General features: G+C 26.5%; 1 protein-coding gene across 2 annotated transcripts in view; it reads left to right on the top strand.

The window, feature by feature from the left end:
- Nucleotides 1-2866: 2866 nt before the first annotated feature.
- Nucleotides 2867-23936, top strand: part of LOC107442892 (protein CBFA2T1) — an 86639-nt gene continuing 65569 nt past the window's right edge. The window contains exon 1 of one of the 2 annotated variants that reach the window (XM_071182428.1): nt 2867-3634. In XM_071182428.1, the coding sequence (XP_071038529.1) occupies nt 3556-3634 (79 nt within the window). In that variant the 5' untranslated portion in view covers nt 2867-3555. Of the gene's footprint in view, nt 3635-14133; nt 14341-23936 lie in introns of those variants that run through there. The other variant, XM_071182430.1, reaches the window with a different exon arrangement.

Here is a 23936-nt window from a genome sequence, read left to right as displayed (position 1 = left end):
AAACTTAATTAACAATAATAAAATGTTTTCCATTATCAGATATTTCTAGAAATCAGAATTCGAAAAAGGGAAAAAAAAATAAACAAAACATTACTTTAAAAAATTACGTATAGGCAATGAATAAAATGTCTTAACTTCCTAATCTATCCTGTTTCACCTTACCGTATTCTTACAAATTCACCTTGCCAAATAAACACTTAAAAATTACTCTCCCTCGAAAGAAAACGATACTTTTTATAAGAAGAGAAATCTCAAAATTTCTTTTATTTCACCATTTTTTTTCATGCCATTGTGTTGCCATTGCAGAGTACATGAAATATAAATTTATAAATAAAAGCAAAAGCTATTTAGGCGTTTTCTCATTCCTCGCACTCACGGCGTCTTCAAATATCCTCCTTCCCAAATCAACACTTAAAAATTACTTTCCCTAGAAAGAAAACGATATTTTATAGCTTAAGTAGAAGTTGAAGTTAAGAGAATTTTTTTTTAATTTTGTACCTTCAGCTTTTTTTTCTTTCTTTTCTTTTAACACCATAAGTGTGTGGTTATATATAAAATATTAAATAAATAAATAAAAGCAAAACCGAAAGCTAGATAGGCGTTTCGGGGTGGGGATTTTCGGGAGCCTTTTTGCAGACAGATGGTTTACTCCAGGGCGACTGTGCCACGTGCGTACCTTTTGTTGTGTTGCCAGCTGTCGAACAGAAATTGCAGGTGAGGCCGCTCAGGAACTACGTCATCGTATCAGAAGCCCCGGTCACCACGGAAGCAAGCGTACTTGCGATGTTTATGCCGGAAAAGCAAAAATATAAAATTTATTCTAGCTATACATTACATCTTTTTTTTCTTAGATGATTTTAGATCTGGTCTTAGATGATCTTTCCTATGACTTAAGAAAATTAATATTCAAATTTGTTTTAAGAAATGATACTTAAAATAATATTTTTCACTCGTCAAAAATGTAATTATTCCAAAATAAATACTGAATTTTAATCACGCAAAAATAGTTGACTTTTTCTGCATTTATATATCTATATCTATTGTATATATGTCTATATCTATCTATCTATCTATCTATATCTATTGTATATATGTCTATATCTATCTATCTATCTATCTATNAATTCATCGCAGGATTTATGCATAAAAAAGCAACATCCGTAAAATTCTTTTTTTTTTTTACCGTAAAATTTTAAGGCAGAACGAAATTTGTTATAGTGTAGAAGAGTTTGGAATGGTTTTGTAATATCAATTTAACAATATTATAAAATATTTTCCACCATTTTTTAAATAAAATAGTTTATTTTAATGTGAAAGTACTTAAATCAATGGCTTTTATAAAAAATTCAGTTTAATGATTTGTAACTGTACACCAAAAATAATGATGAATGCCGAAACTTAATGTTTAGCCATTCATCATTGCCATAACCTCTATTTAATTTCTATTTATTTATTTTTCTTCCTTAATACATATAAACTGGAATCGATATTTTATGATCATTATAATTATTTCTACTGGCTAAATCAAGAGAGCACAGCTATTTAAAAATTAGTGAAAAAACATGAATTGAATTTTTTAAATTATGTGCTGTGTAGATGGGTTGTAGTTCAAAAAAAAAAAAAAAAANAAAAAAAAAAAAAAAAAAAAAAAAAAAAAAAAAAAAAAAAAAAAAAAAAAGAATAGTCATCAAAAGATGCAGTTGAAATATAAATTACAATGCCATACTTATTATTACTCAATATTTTTTATAATACCATAAAAAAATCTTCTGCATATGCAAGTGAAACGTGGGTATAAAGGGTACACCTTATAAATTAGTTCCCTGCCCTACATTGTAAGACATATTCCTTTTCAGAAAGTCACAGTTTAATATAAATTAGAACCTTCCTCCATTTGTTATTTAGACGCTGAAGAAGGTTCGTGTTTGTAGAACTGCAACTATAGTATGTCCATTTCTGTACTTTCATTTGTACTTTATACATTTCTTTTCTTTTCTTTTTATTTTCTTCATAGATACGTTTGATATTTTAAAAATATTTAATATTTTTTAATAATTTAAAAATAATAAAAATATTTAATATTAGTATTCTGTTACGAATTCAAACTTTCTCGTATACTTCAAACACAAAAGCTTGTTTGACCACCACACATCTAGTTTAGCAGATAGAGGCAAATAAAAAGAAAAAAAAAAAAGAATCAAATTGATCGATAGCAAAGCATATTTTATTCCAATATTTATTCTAAACTTTTAGTAACTTATTGACAAAAATGTAATGATAAAATTTTACTATTTCCTATTCCTGAAGCACAAAATTTGTTTTTTTGAATATGTATTTTATAAAAAAATTCGATAATTAAAATGTTGTAATTTTCAGAATTATCTAGGATGTGAATCGGAACTCTTCTATTTTCCTTAATCTCCTGACCTTCCATTTTTTTCATATTCTGAAGTATAAAACAAATGAAAACGAGACTAAAAAATACAAACATTTAAATAAATAAAAAAAATTTTTAGAAGCTGCTAATTGATAAAAAACATAAAATCCTGTTGACATCAGAGAAAAATTAATCTTCATGTGATTATTTTATTGAATTTTTATTTATTTATTTTTCTGCAGAATTGTTTAAACGAGTCAAGATTTGTTTTTATTAAATCGCAGATTGCGTGAACATAAAGAATCCGACAAACGAAGCCCAGAAGCAATAAGCACGCTTTCATAGAACATGTGTTAGTGTTAGTAGTTGTAGTAGTTGCTACAGCAGCAAGCTTGAATCAGCTGCCCAGCTGCGCTCTTATTATTTCATGGACCTTCCTCCCTTCCCTTATTCATATCCAGCTTCCCCTCCCCATTTTACAATCCCCCTAAATGCCTGCTATCAACATCATTCTCCGCTCTACTACCACTATTCTCTTGGGGTGCTTCAACTCGGTGGAAAAAGTTTCGTTGTAGTATCTGCTGCCGCTGTGAGTTGAGAAGTTCTAGCGATTGGAATATCGTCTGAAAAATTTGTGTGTTGTTTGTTATTATGGAATGCGCAAACCAGAGATTTTCTATTTTGCTTTATCACAATTTGAGTTAGACTTAACAATTCTGCACTCAGGATTGTTTACGAAATTTTTGTATGAATATTAGAAGAGACATTTTACTACCCTGTGGAATATTTTGAAAATTAGTAACCAGCTATTTGTTTGTGCAAACGATAATAATGTTTCTTTTTTGTATATATATAATACTTTTTTTCCAAGAAATAAGCTCAAAATATGGAATTTTGGGAAAATAATTCATCGCAGGATTTATGCATGCAACATTACACCAGATGAAACCGATTAAATTCAAACTAAAAAAAATAGCGTTATTTTAAAAATTATTTGTGGCATCAGCATCAAAACACTCTTTGCAAGTGAAAATATTATCGTTTGGAATTCTACGATGCATTTTAAACACGTTTTCAATAGAAGGATTAAACCTAGACGAAACGAATACGGACACATTTTCGGACCTGAATAACATTTATGTTTATAGTTTGTTTTAGTGACAATATTAGTGTTCAAAATGAATACTCTTTTGACAACGATGCCGCGGACATTTTTCTCTCAACAAATGATAAGTCCATCTGCTCAAATGTATCCAGGTAAATTCACTCTTTTACTTAGAATATTTAAAAGCGTATGGATTAAAAATTCTTACATTATCAAACTTAGTTATATTTCTACAATTCCTTTCAATTGCATCAAAATAACTTTGAAAATTAGAATTTTTTAAGAATTTTGAGTAAATATTAGTAAAATAAGATGCATATGAAATTCAGAATACTAAAAATCTGTAATAAGAATAAGTAAAATTATTACTGAATCAGGAATTAAAAAACTTAATTTTTTCACATCGATTCATTGTTTTGTTAACTTTGTTTACAACGTTTTAACAATTTTAATTTTGCATGAATAATTTTTTAACAGGATGATGAGCATTATTATTTTAGTCTGAAATTTTTAGTTTCTTAAATATCTACACCACGAATTTCCGACATGATGAACTAATTATTAAAAAATAGACAAAAATAAATATATTTCATGAAATTATTTTACCAATTATATTCATATAATTATTATTATTATGTAGTTATTAATTTTAATTTCATGTAATTATTTCTATTATTTATCGATCAATTACTTTTATTTGTTTAAAATTTTAAATATTTATTAAATTTTTAAAAATCAAAACCATTAATGGAATCAAATGTAAACTCAAAATAATACAAATTAAATTTAAAATAATTATCTTGTGAATTTAACATAAATTTTATGTAGCATTACTGAATAAATAGTTCACAGAACTTCGCCAACTAATGAAGTGATTCTTAACATTTCTATAATTTCGATGAATATCAATTAAAATGTGAGAATAATTTTTATGATAATTTATGAAATAGTTTATTATACAATTGCTAAGTAAGTTAAAAACGATATGCTTGTGCGTTAGAAAATAATTCTATTTAAGTTTTTAAAATTTATTTTAACTCAAATTAGTGCTTAAATAATGAATAGGAAATTTTAACGTAACGCTAATGTTCATCAACAAAAAATGTAGAACTTAACGCTTTTCTTTCAAAAATAAATAAATAAATGAAATAAAAAATTAAGTGATATATGTATAATTAAAAAATTACATTAGTTTTGTGATATTACAGAGAAATTTTTACTTTCACATAATATTTTTCGAACTTTAAGTTAAAAAATACATTGCTATGTAACAAATTGTTTTATAACTCAAGCGCATAATATTCATTTAAAGTAAATGGCACCAATTTGTATTATAAATCGATATGTCACCAATTAAGTTTAAATTATTAACATGATAGTTTCCATACATATTTTACAAGACACGAAAGTTATTTTTAGGAGAAAAGAAATAATTAAAATCCCAGTTAGGCACAAATTTCATAAGGAAAGAAAATTTTATCTTATGGTTATTATTTGCTTTGCTAATAATTTATATTTTTTACAACACACCGTGAGAATATTTTAAGCAAAACATCAAAATAAACATTTTCTTCCTTAAAAAAGACCAACAAAAAAAAACTCACCTGGTATGTAATTAAATCAGCTTTTTAGTAAATTAGATGTCAATTAAACACAACTTCGACCACAAAAAGAGCATAAAAATATAATTTTTTTAAAACCTGAATTGTCCTCATATTAGATTTTGAAATAACCAAGATATATAACTAGATAAGTGGCAGATTAACACATCTTCGAATTTGATTGTCATTTTTAAAAATTATTTCAGATAATTAACATTTTCATTTTAAATGTAAAAGTATAGCAGCGTCCGTTGCAAAACTTTATATATCTATGTAATTCTACGCGTGCTTTAATATAGCTTACGAAATCAAAATAAACTTATGTCAAGGTTTTCAAGTAATTTTTCATCAAACTAAATTTAAATTATTAAAATGATGTAACATAATTAATTTGATATAATTAATAGAATGGAAAAATATGAAAAAATTTATGGAACATCTAATTTTGAGGCAAATTAAAAGCACAGTTCTATTATTATTCTTGCATTCAGAAAAAACTAGCACTAAAATCAAACTTCTGAATTTAATTCACAATTGCTTATTTACAATAAAAAAGAAATACTAAACAGGTTATTTTCTTCCAATTAGATTTTAAGCTGTTATAACATAAAATTTTGTGATGACAATTTACGTTGCATACCACTAAAATGGCATAACCGACAGAAATACAATTACGATAGAATTATGACCTATAGTTGCTGTATTGCTTATTTCAAAATACATTCTTATTAACTTTAAAAGGCGATATTAGAAAAATTAATTAAAATGAAGTGCAATATTTAATTCTGTGAGTACACAGGCATTAAAGCAAAGTAAAATTAAATAAATATATTTAAAATTAGATTTATCTTAAAATTGATTTGGAATTAATAGACATGAATTTTCCCCAGGACTTGATATAATATGTTAATAATTAAATACAATATAAGATATTTTTTTAAATAATCAAAAATGAAATAGCATATAAAACTTACTTAGGCTTTGATAAAATCACTTAAATTAGTTTTATTAAAGTGATTTCTATCTTGGATTGCAGTTTATCAAAATATTTTATTTACAAATGCATGCACTATAAAAACAACTTTCTATCTGTATGTATTTAAAATTATTTATCATTAAACATAATTTTTATCATGATTTCAACACGTATATTAGTTTGATTAGCAAATTTGAATCTAAAGTAATTTACAATTTGATTTCGTCAAAATAAGGTAACAAAATAGTAATTTCGTTTCTAAAAATAATGATATATTAAAAAAAAAAAAAAAACACCAGTATGGTTAAAAGTGGAACCAATGATTTTCTACTCAGAACAAAAATTTGAGAATAAATTTCACTAAAAAGTACCGGCATTCTGGATGCTAAAACCAGCATCCGTGAAATTAATTTTACAGTAATACCCATTTTACCGCAAAATATCATAGGGTCAGGTAGGGTAAAAAAGGGTAAGAATAAGGCTGTAAAACCAAACCAAATTAATTTCACGGAAAATTTTGATGCATTTTACGTACATTGGAATCATATCGATTAAATATGAGGCTGAATGTCTAGAAGTTGGGTAAAGTGGGTATTGTTCTAAAATTAGAATAAATTACACTAAAAACCTATGTAAATATGATTTATAAATAAAAATGATCATAAATAAATCTCCCATGATTTTATTTAAAAAGATAAATGCAATTTTTTTTCTTAGTATTATTAAATTAAAGAGTTAATGTTCCATGGCTATCAAAATTAGGTTTCATTTCGGACATAGTATATTTTGCGTAGTATACTTTGCTTATCTCTTTACAATTTCATAAAGAAAAAAAACGAAAAAAAAACGTAATAGTTTTAGATCTAATAGGTTAGAGTAATAGATTTACTTGAACTATAAATTAGAGTACAAAAACTAATATCGACAGTGTTAATTTAAAGTGCTTTTACTATTTATAGCAAACAAGTATTTTTATTCAATTTAGTTGTTTTAAGGAATTATTTTGTTTTCCACGAAAAAACCACCATATGAAGACAGAAATTTGCGTAAAAACTCATCTATATCTCTAAATAAGTTCACTAAGTTGTACCATTATGCTATTTTCGTTATTTTAATTGTATAGTATGAATGTTATATTGTTATTCCCCATCATTTTTCCTTAAAAAAAAAAAAAAAATTTAAAAGAAATTTTGCTTTTAGTATTAAAATTACTATGCAGGGCTGGAACCAAGCAAGTAAATTGTTTTTTATTTTTATTTTCTATTTCATTATAAAGTATAGAACATTAGATATTTACTAAAGCTAACAGAGAAGTAAAATAATATCCCTATCAAGTAACACTTAGCTAAGACTAATCATATACCCACTTTACCCCACCCCAGAAAACAATTCAGAATAGAATTTTGAAATTTATTTTTAAATTTTTATGTTTATCTGTTCTTAAGATGTCCATCTCCCAGGAATTTTTGATGATATTAGAAGAAAGTTCATTAACAGTTTAAACTAACATACCGTACAAGTTGATCTTAAACACTTAGTTTGTAAACATAAAATTTTTTATCATTTCTAAAACTGGAATAAAGTTGTTTACGCAATCCCAGCAAAAGTCTCTAAAAATATAAAACATAGCATCGCAATTTAAAAGGAGACAATAGATAATAATAGATAATAGATTTAACATATACCAACTTTACCCCATGTACCACTTCCCCCATCTTACCCTATCATATATTTTATAGTAATAACTACTTAAATAGACTGATTCAGTGAGTTTACAATAAATATTACTGTAAAATTTATGGTATATCAGAATTTTTGTTCCTTAAAATTTCAGGGTAAAAATAAATTTTATGGTAAAAAGTACCGGCACCCTGGGTGATTGTGCATTTTACAGTAATTTTTTACAGCGTATCGCAAAAACATATAAGATCTTTTCAAGCGTAAATATTACATTGTATTAAACAAAACATACCGCAAATGCATATGTGTTGAAAATAATAAGTAATTGCTTTAAAATTGATTATTTAATTAAGATTTAATAATATTTCAAAAATTCAAATAAGAGACTTAATTAAATGCGATCAGTCTATAAAAGAGGCATTAATACAACGTTATCACTAAAGAAATAAATTATAAGTAAAAGTATAAATATAATTTCGATTTAAATATTGAGAATATCACTTTCCTAACCATTTTGACATTTTGATTTAAATATGTCGCACACTTAGGAAACGGAAAGTTTTGATCCGAAAATGATTTAAAAATATTTATATTCGAGTGATTTAAAATTGGTTTATCCTCAAATTAGAATTTAATTATTCATTGCAACATTTCAACACATCATTTAATTAAATTCTGACAGATTTTTTAATATTTTTTTCTTTGCGACAGTTTGCAAAGAAAAAAAATGAAAAAAATATTTAAAACTGAAGTTTTTGTTATTTTTTTAATAAAAAAAAGTTTTTTCAAATATTTTTTGAATTAATTTTACTAGCATTTTATTAGCAATAAGTACTTCCCTAAATTTTGAAAACTGTTGATGTATGACTGTTAAAACATAGCAAAAGGAAAATAAAATAGAATGATAAATTAATAAGGATACCCAATGAAGAAAGGGTTTAATTAGACCTTACCACGAATATTTACTCAAACGGCACATGAAATGGACTGAGAAATGAAATTTCTAAATCCTCCGTGTTGATAAACACGTATAAATAATGACACACGAATATTTTAGAACGATATAAATTAACTATAATATTTTAACAATTCGGTTTATTCGAATACAAATATTGCATAAAATTAACGAACCAATTTTTTTCCCCAGCTCATTCATAATTTTTACTTTATTATTTGTACAATAGGGCCCATCTCTATTAATGCATATATATATATGCATTTGAGTTAACGTAAAATTTTCAAAATTGCTTTGGCGAATTTTGTTTTTTACCCCGAGCTATACTTGCAACTGCAAAAAGTGGATTGTTTTTCTTCTTCTTCTTCTTCTTTTTTTTTTTTTTTTTTTTTTTTTTTTTTTTTTTTTGTTAATAGCGAAATTCATAACAGGTAAAATTCTTGAATTTCCAGAGGATATTACAATTTTTTCAATAAAACTAGCAAAATGAAGATGTTTTAGCAGATTATAAGTGATACTTTCATGTATCATATGCATCATACGATACATATTATCTTTCCTTGGATCATTATGGTGTGATCTTTTCAAATGAGTGTGATCATTTGATTAAGATCTTTCCAGTCATTAAAATTTTCCTCACTCCTAGGGTATATAATTATGATCTTGTTTTAGTGCTATTCTTAAAAAAAGAAAAGCAAGTTTGCTGTTCTTTTCTTTGCCTTGAAGCCCGTGTCTTTCCCTATTTCATTTGATTTGACCACATATTTTTGTTTGAAAATTAACTTCGAAAAAATTTGGACACAATTTCCCTCTCCCCAATCGAATTTCAAAACAAACAAGGTAAACGTATTGGTTATATTTTTTTAGAAAGAATTCCTAGGTATGAGTAGGAAACAAAACAAAAACAAAAGAAAAGGAGGAAAAGAAATAGTGTTGGGTAGACAGAGGAGGGGTGGAGTGCTTAAAACTCACTCTAGTAGTTGGCTACCCTCTTTCTGATCGCTAAATAACGCTAGGCATTTCTGTAGTTATTGAGCGCGCAGTGTGCGAGGTTCTGATTGGCAGAGAGGCTTTCAGAGGTCGGCTTGCCACTGGTTGAGAGACGCTGTCTGTCACAGCTGCCGGCTCTTGCTGCCAGAAATTGAGAAGAGAAGTTGGAAGGTATGAAGTTTCAGAATTGGCTATTTCTCGCTTTTCGCAGGAAAATTTTTATTTTTTCCCCATTTAGAAAATCCATTTTTATTAATTATGACTTTAAATTATTTTCTAATGAAACGTTTTATAAATATTTACGCTCAAACTATTATTTTTTATCAATAACTAAAAAGATTTTAAATCATGATTGAAATTACGATTATAATCGTGAATGGTTATGGATAATTAATGTTGAGATAATGGGGGAAAAATCTACCTATAACAATTAATTCTCATAATTAAAGTACTGATTTAGTTTTTTTAAGGTATAATAAAATTATGACTGCCATTGCGTATTATTTTTCCTTCATTTAATTGAATGAAAATCACTGAAAATTGAAATCATTGCTTATAATTAAAAATTATGATAATTTAATTAGTTTAATAATTCAAAAATTTTCAAAATTGGGAACGTTTAAGTTCTTGAAACTTTTTGGGAAAATGTTACATGCTTTATCACATTCCATGTATTTAAAAAAATAAATATAAGTCACAGATGTACAGCTTTTAAATCAACAATAAATTCTCCTGAGTATTCCTTATAAATAAATTATGATAAACATAAAAAAAAAAAATCTAAAAACTGAGATAGAAAAATTATGAACAATTGATTCTATTCTAGATATTCTATTCTAACACAGAAATAAATGGCGTGATTATGTACAAAATAACAATCTATATACAGCTTGTGGTCGGCCAAGGGTATTAAAGAAGTTACTCTACAATTTCGAGGCCAAAGATATGATTGTGGTTATGTGGACAGTACTGCGCAGCAGCTATTTTTACTAGGTAATTTTCAAACCATATTTAAGTACAGCTTGCTGATATATCTGCTTTTATGTAGCAAACAAAAAAAAGTTCTTTTATGTTAAGTTACATTAAATCTTAATTATGTATAATTTTAAATTATGAGAAACTAATTCCAGGTCTAAATTGTGGTCGGATGAAAAAACGGAGGGAGCTAGGGTTCTCAAACTTTTTTCTGCTTGTTACCTTTCTCAACTTAAATCCCTCACGAAATAAATAAATAAATAAAATTGCAATAAATAAAATTTAAATAAGTAATTCTGCAAAATTTATGGAACACGAAAGCGTTTCAACTTCTTTTCTTATTCTATTAATTTATGTGATTTCCATCTAACCATTTAAAACGAAAGTTAATTAAGTTAATAAATAAACAAAAAATACGTGTTTATTTCTGAGTGTTTTTTATTAATTTATGGATTTAGAACACTTTACTATGAATTGTAACTGTAATTATAACCTTATTTCGATAAATATGGGCGTTATAAACTCAATCAGATGGGAGGACGAAAGTTTAGAAAACTTACGCAACTTGTGCGTTTATGGGGAATGCCACTAAACAATTAAACGAAAACGGGATTCAGCAGTTTTTGTAGTCACAAGCCGTTGTTGATTAATCAGTCATATTGTTCCCAAAATTTTGGCAATATTGCTTGATACAAAGTGACAGATTTTCTCGTTCCTATTAATTACAATAAGTAACTGATGTAGTTATTACTACCTAGTGCATGGGTATCAAATTTAATGCAGAAATACATATAATATATAGCTTTTAAAATAAAAATTAAAGTAAACCTTTTGTTAATAAAATTAACGAAAGTACTAAAAAAAAATTTTTTTTTCTATTGAAATGGGATTTTGATTAGATTTCAGGAAATAATTTGCATTATCAAATTATTATTTCATTGTAGAGACATTACTTGTAGAGAAAGTAGTACAACAGAATTTAAGTAATGAATAGAAAAAATCATATATAATAATTTATAAGTAGGTAAAGAGTTTCTAAGTTTAAATTTTAAAATGGGATATAGTATATTTGTTTTTTTAAAAAAACTAAGAAATAATTGATTATTTGTGATTTATTTAAAAATAAAGTAAAAAAGAATTTTTTCCCTAGAAAATGAAACCACGTATCGTACATATAAAACTAATTTTAATATACTGTTAAAACTTCAAATTACATATAATTTAAAATGACTTATTTTTCTTCTAAATTTAATTTTTTGCGTCTTGTTGTGTCTAGTTTTTTACTAACAATTATTAGATGGAATTTTTTTTTTAACTTTTTTACTTTGAAAACCTGCGAATGATCAAAACCCAAAATAAACTATTTGTTCATAATAAAATAATATTTTTTCTTTCTAAATTGTCATTTAAACGTCAAGGTGACCAAATAAGAATTGTCAACAAACGCCGAGTAATATTCTAAGAACTTCGTATAGCACGATTTGCTAGATAAACATAGCTTGAAGTCAAATAAAATTTTTTAAAAAAAATATATAATAAAAAGAAGTTTTATTAGTTTAAAAAAAAACAAGACACAAAATCTCTTCTTTGTGTTTTCCTTGAATTGAGAAGAGATTTGAGAAATCAAATGAAAATGTATGGTTCAAATAATTAAAGAGAAATTAAAGCGTGAGTTGCACTGATATTTTCCATGGTATACGGGAGTTAAATATTCCCTTGATTGCATGATTATTTTTTTTATTAAACTAAAATATAATTTTCATTATTAAGTAATCAAATCATAGCATAACGAGAGTAATTAGATTGAAATTGATTTAAAACATGATTTAAAAATCACACAAAGTGAAATTTATATTAAAACCTAAATGCGTTTTGGAGTCACATTTGTGCACCTTAATCAGTAGGTTAAACGGTAAGACTGAAAAAACAAAAAACAACAAAAAAAAACAGAAGAAATGCTGTAATTCGATAGAGGTTACGTCATACTAATTGAAATGCTTTCGATTCTATTTCAATCAATTAGCCTCAATCTCTTTAAATCTCAATTAGTGTGACGTAATCTTTGTCGAGTTATAGCATTTTTGTTTTGCCATGTGACACCCAAACCTACCTATGTGATATGCAAAACAAAGATGCTATAATTCGACTGTGGTATTAATAAAGATGCTTTGTGTTCTACTTAATCAGTCTTAATCTCATTAAATTTCAATTATTGTGACGAAATCTTTCTCGAATTTTATCCTTTCTGTTGTGCGCGTCCCATAGATGGGTTAAGGTGTCACATGGCAAAACAGACATGTTATAATTCGATAGTGGTTACGTCATAGCAATTAAGAGGCCTTCTGTTCGATTTAAGTCAACTGGTCTTATTTTAATTTAATTTCAATTGGTGTGGCGTAATCTTTGTCGGATATTATCATCTCTGTTTTGCCACGTGACACCCAAACCCATCTATTTGACACACAAACGTGCTTTGATTTTTAATATAATTCTATTATTTGTGATTTTTAATTGTTATTTTCAATCAATTACAATCAAATCTTATTTTTGAGTACGATTTGTTTAATTTATTCATTGAAATGAGTAAAATTTAACACGTAAATATAATATTTCAATTTATTTAAATGGATTTCTTATTATTTATTTTAAGAATTTAAGAAAAAATAAAAATTACTTCTTAACATTTGACTAACTTTGTGTTTGGTAATTATAGATTCAATAAGAAGCATTTTAAGGGATAAAATAAAAAAGTATAAAAAAATATTAGTTGGTAACCTTATAAAAATAAGGAAATTGCATCTGTTCCAAAAAGACTCTAATTCGTAGAAAAAATACTTCAATACATATATATAAAATACTTATAAAAGCATTGATAACTTTAGTCTACTTTAGTATTGTGCCAAATCAAATCGTGGTGCTTATTTTATTTTGATCAATTCATAAAGAGTTGTTAATTAATGTTTAATGGTAAATAGTGAAGTTAATAACTGAATTTTATTTGCAGAATTGCATATAATATCTGCTCAGAATTACATGGTTTCTAAAAATCTTCTTTATTCTTTAATACGAATTTGTAAATATACATTTCACTTAAAAAATGTATTGAAAACCATTTTATCTGAAGTTCAAGATAAATTTGAATAATATTTTAAGTCCATGAACAAAAAATAGAAAATTTAAATTCTGTGTATCGGAAACTAAAAATACCGAAATTCTAATTAGTTCATCAAGAAAAGGAAATCGGATCTATTTCGATCGATGTAAAGAAAATGAGCAATCATTTTGTCGTTCTGCGCAATCGATCAAACTTAATTGGCGCAGATGACAGCTGAACACACAGAGATCATCGTATCGCATTAGTTGAAAAAAAGTATTTTTGGCGATCGAATCAATCAACGTTTGGCGACAGCTTTGGCGCCCCGTTGATTGAAGTTCAGAAAGTTGTGGCAACCCATGAGGCGTGAAATCCAGATGCCAGATGCACAAGAAGAGGAAAGATTGAAGCTGAATAACGGGACCTGAATTCCTTGCGCGCAAGGTGCATCAGTCCCGATTTAAGCAGGCGATAGTTTTTAAGTTGATTAACTTGGAAACTCGGGTTTTGAGAGCCTTGCTGGGCGCCGCTGATAACAGGAAGGAAAAATTGCTCACAACTTATCAATCCTCGCCAAATTTTTGCTGGTGAGTAATAGTATATGATTGAAATCCCATTTTAGAGGCAAACGTGTGTGTTTTGTTGTTTCTCTTCCTTCATTCAGAAATAAATAGATATAAGGGAAAAAAAAAAGAATTTTCTAAACACTTTTCACAGACATATCAATATGTATTACGTTGCTTTTTTAGAAACCAAATTTTTATTTGCATTTTCTAAAAATGACATTTAATCTAATTTATTATTCAGCACTAAGTTTTGAGTGGTGTTGTTCTGAATTTTAAAGAAATATCAGTACTGTAAACATTATAATAAAAAAATTTTTTGAGAAAATTATGTTTACTTTTACATTACAGTTGCTAATCAAAAATTATTTGTTTTAATATCTCTTTATTTATGTTTGTTTTAATAAATTTTTTTTGTACTTTTAAAATTTTTTTCCGTTTTTTTTTCTTCTTTGCTTGTATAAGTGATAAACTATAACTTAGTAATAAGAAAGCTATAAATATGAAATGCAATCAAGTTTTAATTATTTATAAATTGATAAAACTCTAACTATTTATTATAATTCAAAGGACAAAATATTCTACTGAGTTAATTTCATGAACTAGCGCCAAATACCCACTAACTCTTTAACCTGCAACAAAAATTTGTAGGAATTTAAGGAGATAACAAAGGGTTATTGTGTAATATAGTTTTTAACTCTTCAACACCTAAATGTTTTGAATTTATTACTATTTTGTTTTTCTTTTTCAAAAATGATTCCAATTTCTATTAATACCTTATCAATAAAATTGACTTTGTGTTTTTAATCAATAAATAAATAATCGTTATTAATAATTTTCAAACTTGAAAGTGACACTATAAGAGTGTGTGCATGTAAGGGTAAAAAGAAAATTTTGCAATTTAAAGATTAATTATTCCTTTTTTGATGATTTATTACGATATAAAATATTCCTAAAAAATAAATTAACATAAAGCAGGCATTTTGCAATGTCCTGAAACCCTTTTACAAGAGGAAAAGCTGTTTATCCAAGTCAAATTTCAATATACTGTAAAAACATTTTGATGGTTTACGTTATCTTCAATGCAATTCATGATAGTCCAACATCATATGATGGTCACCATCATCCAACATCCTCCATCACGTGTTTATGGTTGTATACGTGTATATGCCAACAAACTTCCATCATTCCTTGATGGAAAATGCTACTTTAATACTATGATGGTTAACCATCAAGAGAAGTTTGATTCTCGTGAACCAACAATCCATGATGGTTCCAACTATACATTTTCATGATGGTTCCAAATTCTTGTTTGTTCTCTGGAATAAATCATCAAAAGATTTGTTTTTCCTTATATTGATCCATCATAAATCAGTCCGAATCCTTACATTGGGAGGATGGTTGCACATGATCATTCCAAAATTTGATTTATAAGAAACTATGATGATATTTCTGATGTTTTAATATGAACAAATCATCAAAACAAATTGCTATTCTTATGTTGGACCATCATAAATCAGTCCAAATTCCTACAGTGGGGGGATTTTTTCTTATGTTGGTTGCCATCAAAAATATAATGGTTCATGATGAATATATTGATGGTTGCCATCAAAAAAATATAATGGTTCATGATGAATATATTGATGGTTGCCATCAAAAATATAATGGTTCATGATGAATATATTGATGGTTACCATCAAGGTTATGTTGGTCCAGTATTGAAAACCATCAAAAAATTTTGACTTGGGTATTTTCTTTCCATCTGTTAAGTATAATTGTTCCGAATTAAGACACTTTTAATCAATTTAATTTTATGTTCAAATGTTTTTAAAATTAGATGAAACTATACTGCCGTGTTATTGAAAAAGCAAGATGGATCGTAAGAGCTTCATGATAGATATCGAAAAATGAGACTTGACAACTTTTTTCTTTGTATTGCTAATTCTATGAACATATAAATGGAATTTTAAAAACTGATAAAGCGTTTTGTAATTTTTTTCCCAATAGTCAGATTATTCAACAAAAATGCCGAATGTATGACAATCTCGATTTTGAATTTTTTCTCACTTACCTTAATTTTTTTTATTGTACGGCTGTTATGTTGATTCAAATAACTGTTAAAGTGAAAAACAGATTTCACATTGCATATTTGTATGATAATTATACGGTAAATGTGTCAAAATTTCTCACACATTCTGAATTGCTTACTACTATTTTTCTCACTCATGAATCTCGTCTGGTGGAATCTCTTTACTGACTTATTATTTTTATTCTCTGCTCTTGTCATAATATTAAATGGAATCTACAGGAAGCTGCAGATCCCAACATACGAACGAGTCAACCACACATGGTTTTGTTAAGGATTTACTTTTCATTTTATTATCATTACCATCAAACAATATCGTTATAGTAGAAAACAAGATTAATTTTGATCTAATTCTTAAATTTGGCCTTGTTTTCACTTGCGACCTACTTAATTTTAGTTTTTGATCGGCTTTTCGTGACGGTTAAATAGCATTCATTTATTTTAAAATTGATTATGTAAAAATAAGTTGCGTTATAGATTGGAATAAAATTAATTTGTTGCGTTATTAGTTGCGTTATAGATTACAATAATCTTACAATAAAATTAATTTCTTACTGTAAAATCCAAAGATATTTTTTATCTCTTATAGGAACATCATATATTTGACAATTTTTTACGTTTCATTGAATTCGTAATTTTAAACGCAATTCAGAATGCAGGGAAATTATAAAATCCAGAATTGAGGCAAAGGTAATTATTTTTCAAGCTAGACAAATTAGAGGGGAAATACTTAAAGTCAACCAAATTGATGTCAATAAATTGAATATATAAAGGGGAATGTGTTGGAGGAACCAAGGCATCCTGAAACGTTGACAAAAAAGAATTATTGTGGAATATTATGGTTGTTTTGTCTCTTTATTTTGATTGCTTTGCGATAATTTTAATCTTATTAAAAGTTCATTTGGTAATTGCAAGTATTGCAACGCAAGTTTACTTGAATCTTGTTTTTAAATATTTAAAGAGCACATGCTTTTCTTGTAAATGTTTGGAAAGTTATGCGTGAAGTCTAGAAAGTTACTTAAGAAGGCTTCATTAAAAGGCTTTTTTTTCATTGCTGATTCTGATTTTGAAACAAAATAAATAAATATGTTATAGAATGAAAAAAAAAAGAAGATCGCATTAAATTTATGTGTACGAAGCAATTAGAATAATATTTCCTTAAAAAAAAACATCTAAATTATTTTTATCAAAACTGAAATACATTTGAATATTTTCTCTTTTATCATTTCTATCTCTTTTTCAACGTAGCTCCAATTTTTTTCAATCTAACCCTTTAACAAAACTATAACATTTAAAATTGTATGTTTCTTTTGTTTATTTCTTTGTGTTTTAGTTATGAGGCAGTTTGACGAATTAAATCACGAGTAATTTAAGCATTTAAGAGTCACGAAAAAGTAGTAATTAACAAAATTTCAGGCAGGTTTGATATTTTTAGGTGTTTTAAGAGAGCTTGCTTGTGTTTGAAACTTCTCATTCGTGCCTTATATTGAAAATTAAATATTTACTGGGCACATTTCATTTTTCACATAATGATCTTGAAGTAAAGAATAATATTTTAAGTTTGCCGAAAGAGAAGAAGAAAAATTTTTAAAATAAAATATTATTAAAAAAAATATGCTTCTTAAAAAGTATTTTATTTTAATAATTTTTCTTCTTCACTTTTCATTAATCTTTATTATTTTCCACGTTTTCTCTATATTTTTGTCTATTTTATGGGTTCATTTAAAATATATATATATATATATCCGTAAGAAANACCATGCATTTCTCTTCCCTCCTTTTAAAAAATGATTATTATTAACATGTATCAAATGATGTAAATTAATTTACAAACTACATTTAAAACATCGAACAAATCAATTTTTCTCAGGTCTGTAGAACTCGATTAACGTTTGTAGTTGGCGCTAAAGACTAGATTGCCAAGGGGAATAATAATAATAAAAAAAAAAAGATCTGTAAAACCATTTTCTCCGCATCCCAACTCGTTTTGCAGGAAAGAAAACCTTTCTCCCTCTTTAGGGCTTTATTGGGCTGGAGGGCAAGCGTATTTAATAACGTTTTGGCATGCATCCAAATTGTTTTTTATTTATTTATTTGCTAACACAGATATATTTCTTTAAATTTATAAATTCCGAGATGTCCGTGGTGTTTTCTGATTTAGGAGCCAGACACATTTAGCGATTCTGCAACTATAACATAACAATATCTAACAAAAATGTATGATACTCAAGGAATTATTTATTTTTAATATTCCAGTAGAATATATAGTAATTTGCGTGTAGAATTTGCTTTCACCCTACTTTTTTCCATTAGAATCTTTACTCTTAAGCAAATATGTAGTTTAACATTAAATTATTGTCAAATAATATTTTTTATATGTTTATATAATACGAATTTTAAATTAATTGCACATAGCTGTGCAATATTTACAGTTACTGTTTCATAAATGCAAAGTCATGAATGTCAAGTTTCCATTAGGGATAATAGAGCCCGATCCTTTATAATGACAGCTCACTACCTTAATTTGATTGAAATCAGAAAATCTACATTCGTAAATTTATTCATGATAAGTCAAAGTGTTTTCCAATATACTGTCGAATTCAATTTAATTGATACATTTCAAAAATTCATTGCCGCAAAATTCGGTAACTGATTAAAATTTAAAAATTTTTTTCCATAGAAAATAATAATTTGTCTGATTGAAGATAACGTTAAAATTCATTTTTATATGTGAATTATATGTTTTTGATAATGAAATAAAGGGACAATAGATTTAAATTGTTAAAATATTATTATTTATAGTTTCTCCTAAATTAATTTTGATTAGCGTCATAAATATAATATTAGTACATCAATCTAATTACTAAATAAATTAAAGAAACAGGCAATATTTATCTGTATATTAATTAATCTAGTCTATTTTCTTCAATAAATTTTCCTTAAAATAATGAAAAAGTTTAAATTTGTCTGAAATAAAATGCGAAAAAACACTTAATTTAGTTTTAAAACGCTGATGTTGGAATTTAGGATGCTTTTTACATTTTTATAATAATTTTTTTGTTTATTTCCAAGCTTAAAAATATATATCAGTATCTATAAAGATAACTATATAAAATTTTAGTATATTTTTCTGATGTATCCTTAATTCACATTTAGGAAATCGACAAACAAACTTTAGATATCTCAATACATAAATTAACATGAAATTAAAAATACTGAGTCTTAATTTCTGGAATTTTTTAATACTTTCATAAATATATTCACTGATAATTTTGCAAAGGAATTATGTTAAAGTATTTTTATTAAAAAAACATGATTAATTTAAAGCTAAATATTTTTAAAATCGAAAAATTGGAAAAATGAATACTTTAGAAGTATTTAAAGCTTTTTAATATATCACATTAACGAAAATTTTGGACATTTTCTATGTGGGTAATTCCTAAAAGTTCGATGTGCTTTTTATTTAACAGCGAATTCGCTTACTTTTGGTGGCAGTAGAAAAAAATAGAAACTATGTAATTAAGCTGTTGAAATGCTTTAAATATTTATGTAATTTTTTGAAAATTTTATTGAAATAATTAGTTGGGAAATTTTTTTTTATTTCGTCAATTTGAAGAATTTTTTTATTGGGAAGTAATAATTTCCATCACCTTAATTCTTTTCTTATACTGTTAAATATTACTTTTAACGTGGAAATACTTCTTTCTTATAATGTTAATACTTTTCAACTTAATAAAAAGCGGGTGTTTGTTTCCTTGAAGAAATAAAAAAGTGATTTTTAGCCAAAGTACTTACAGAATATTTTACTGTACAAAACGCTTGATGACTTCAATATTTTTTCTCGTAATGCTGAATGTTATGTTTTCAATAAAAGGAAGCCAAGAGGATTTTTTTTTTTGCTTTTGCTCAGTAAAAAAAATAAAAAGTGGTTTTTAGCCAAAAACTTAAAAATTTTTTTCGATCACTAAAACAAAGTTTTTTGTTTCACTTTTTTCCCTCATACAAACAAAAATTTTTCACCTTCGATTTTTTCATATAATGTTAAACGTTATACTTTTCACCATGGAAGAATTCCAAAAAGCTTTGTTTCTGGTAGGTAAAATAATAAAAAAAAGGTATTTTTTGTCCAAATATTAAGTGAAAAAATTCCATCCTCACAATCAAAAGAAAAAAAAACTCTCTTGAATTTTTTTCTATTAAAAAATATGACATTTATCATTAAGAGAAACAAAATTGAGGCCCAGAAAATTTTTCTTTTGTGCTTTAAAAATCTTGAAGTATTTTGCTTGAAACCCATTATTTATTTTTTTTACTGACGGAAACATCCTTTTAATATTTTGATTATAAAAAATATCACAAAATTTAGGCAAAAAGGATCAAACAATGAAGTTTGTTTTTGTGCTATAAAATCTTTTTAAAGCATTTTGTTTAAAAACCACTTTTTATTTTTTGAATGACCAAATTAAAAAAAAAAAGCGTTCTCCTATATAATTTCATATTGAAAAATTTAACTTTGTGAGGAAACAAATTGAGATTAGATAACTTTGTTTTTGTGCTGTAAAAGGATTTAGAATCATTTTGGCTGAAAACCACTTTTTATTTTTTAAATTATTTTTTATTAGGAAAGCTATAAAATGTAATCTTTTAAGGAAAAAATTAAGGTTAAAAATTTTTTTCTTTTGCTGCTAAAAACCTCTTTTTGTTTTTTCTAAGGCAAAAAAAAAACAACAACACACTTTTGACTTTTTATGTTGAAAAGTATGATAATTGAAAAAATTGAGGTGGTGGAAGCTGCTATTTTCCAGTAAAAAATTCTTAAAATCTGAAGAAGAAAATCTCCAAGAAATAATTTTAATGATATTTTATTAAAAAATTATAAAATAATTTCAGCATTTTACTTGCTAAGTTACACAGTGTTGACTTTTTATCTCTACTGACACTAAAATTAAGTAATTTAAATCTTAAATAAAAACTATATGGATATTTTTAACATACGGACCACCATTTGGAGTTGGTTATTTCATTTTCTTAAATTGAGTCAAATTTCTAAATGGTGTTAATTCAAAATCTGTTTTTTTCAATTTCAAAATTTCAACTCGTAGTTTTGGCCTAAAAATTTTGAAGAAGAAACTGTGAAAGAGAAAACTATTAGAGCGAATAAAATTAAGCCATTTTTTAAAATTTTTATCAAGAACATTTCGAAATTTTTTTTCACTGATATCTGTGACAAAAAGGCTACGGCCATTAGCCGCTTTCACTTAAAGAGCTATATTTTTAATAAAATTATGTACAATCATAAGTGAATTTAAAATGCATTTTTAAAAAGTTTCATAAATTTCTGGTCGATTTCCATCTCCTTTAAAGTGTCGTTTTTAAAATAAAGAAACTTTTAAGTTCAAAACGAATATTAGTTTAACTATTAAAGAATACAATCAAGTCTGATAGGAAACGAAAGGAATAGACACTTTCCAGCTGACCGTGGATTTTCCACCTGTTTTTTGTCAGTCAGAAAGCGCCACATGTGGCCAAAATGGCGCCCGTTTGTGCAGTTGCCAGATCCCTTGCCAACAAAAACTCGTCTGCTTATTGTCTTCCTATGCAGAGCTCGCCAATCGAAAAGGAAGAGAGAATTTATGTTAGTTGCGTTGAAAAATATTTATAAAAGCCTTAAAACTTCAAACTTATCTATATAGCTTGAAATTTAGAGAGCATTTCGATTTGAATGCATATTTTGTTGTTGTTGTTAGTACTCCTTTGATTGCCATTTAAATAGAAAAAGTATCTTGATTAGAAAAATGCCGTTTAAGCAGAAGTATGATGCACCAATGCAATGAAAATTTTCTTTCAAGGCGAGATTTCATTTTCTGAAATTAAATTGAATCGAAAGGGGAATTAAATTCAACAAAAAAGTATTTAATGCATTCTTCTGAATTTTGAATTTGTTCTTTGTCTTCTGAGTGAAAATTAAAATTACGAAGTAAAAGACTAAAATACACATAACTATTCACAAACCTTGAGTTCAAAAAATACTAGAATTATACAGAATATGATATAGGTCAGTTATGAGAAATGTTTAACGTTGGCATAAAATTTTATTAAAGAAAATATTTAAAAGGAATTTTTATTTGAAAGATTTGAGAAACATCTATTTGAAAACAAACTTTATTTTAAATTATTATTCATCTTACCTATTCCATCACGTTTCGTAAATATTGATTAAGTTTAAGATGCTATTTCAATTGCGAACATTCCACTGTTAGACAATTGAACAACTTATTTGGAGTCATTTACTTTCTTTTAAGAGGCCCTTCCTCTCTCCCCACTGAACTAAACTTTCGAATGGGGGTGGAGTGTGGGGAGAACAATTTTTAAATATGCTTTTAATCCTCTTTATTTAATATTCACAAACAAACTGATGATGGTTATTTAATCCATTTGGCATTTTCTTTCTATACGTGTAAAATACAAGGTCATCCCCCAATCATAATTTGAGATAAAAAAACGTGTGGCATTTGAGATTCCCAACAAATTTTTTCTGACATAATTTAGCCAATAAGTTATGCCAATTAGTTAGCAAAATAGTATTAGGTTATCTATTTTTTTACAATTTTACAGGCTATCTTTATGCAATTAACATTAAAATATTTTTACGTCATCAAAATCGATTTTTACCAATTTAAACTGTAAGTTAAACTAACTGTAAAATAAGATAAACCAGCGTAAACTGTAAAATAAGATTTTAAAAAATCTAAAAACTGAAAAAGTGTAGTTTTAAAATAATTATTCAAAACCACAAATCGCATCATTTTATTGCTTTAAAGTTTTGTGGAAAAATTGATGAAAGTTCTAAAAATTATCAAGCGTTATTTTTTCTAATCTAATAACGCAACACTTTTATTTTCTACATTTTTGAAAGGTATTATGCTGTCTAATGATGCTATATCAAAAAGTTTGCTAGGCACAAAATATATCAAGAAAAGACAAAGTACGAATTTAACCTAAAATCGAAGATGTAGGTTTAATCCTCTTAATGAGCAAGCATAGAGCTTCCTGAAACGTTTGGTCTTTGCAGTGCGAAATTTCCTTATTTTTTTCTCCCCTTTCTTCTTAATGCATATTTTTAGAATGCTAGTCAAAAAGTAATAAATAAAAGTATGCACAATTAGTGGATATGAATAAATATTTTTAAGGGAAGAAACGTCAAAAATGCTATAGAAATCTAATGAATTACTTTCGAAGAAGGTGGGATGCCAATACACCAAAACCTGTTTGATTGCTGAAAGAAGCAGAAAAGAGTTGGAAGTTGCATCTTGTTGCAATCAAAATTTTTATCGGTATTTTTTTTATAATTTTTTACTTCATTCTTATGAAGGATTCTAAAACCTTATGCTATCGGCAAAGTAAGAAATGCTGGAATTCTCTAGAATGCCTTAGCATTGTATATAAGGCCGGACGTTTTAAGGCAAAATATGAAACAGGACAATTATTACATCCCTAGGTATACTTACCCAGCAAAAACAAATCTGTAGGTCCA

The sequence above is a fragment of the Parasteatoda tepidariorum genome, chromosome 6, assembly GCF_043381705.1.
Source record: "Parasteatoda tepidariorum isolate YZ-2023 chromosome 6, CAS_Ptep_4.0, whole genome shotgun sequence".
In the NCBI taxonomy this organism is placed as follows: Eukaryota; Metazoa; Arthropoda; class Arachnida; order Araneae; family Theridiidae; genus Parasteatoda; species Parasteatoda tepidariorum.
This window is presented reverse-complemented; position numbering and strand designations above follow the sequence as displayed.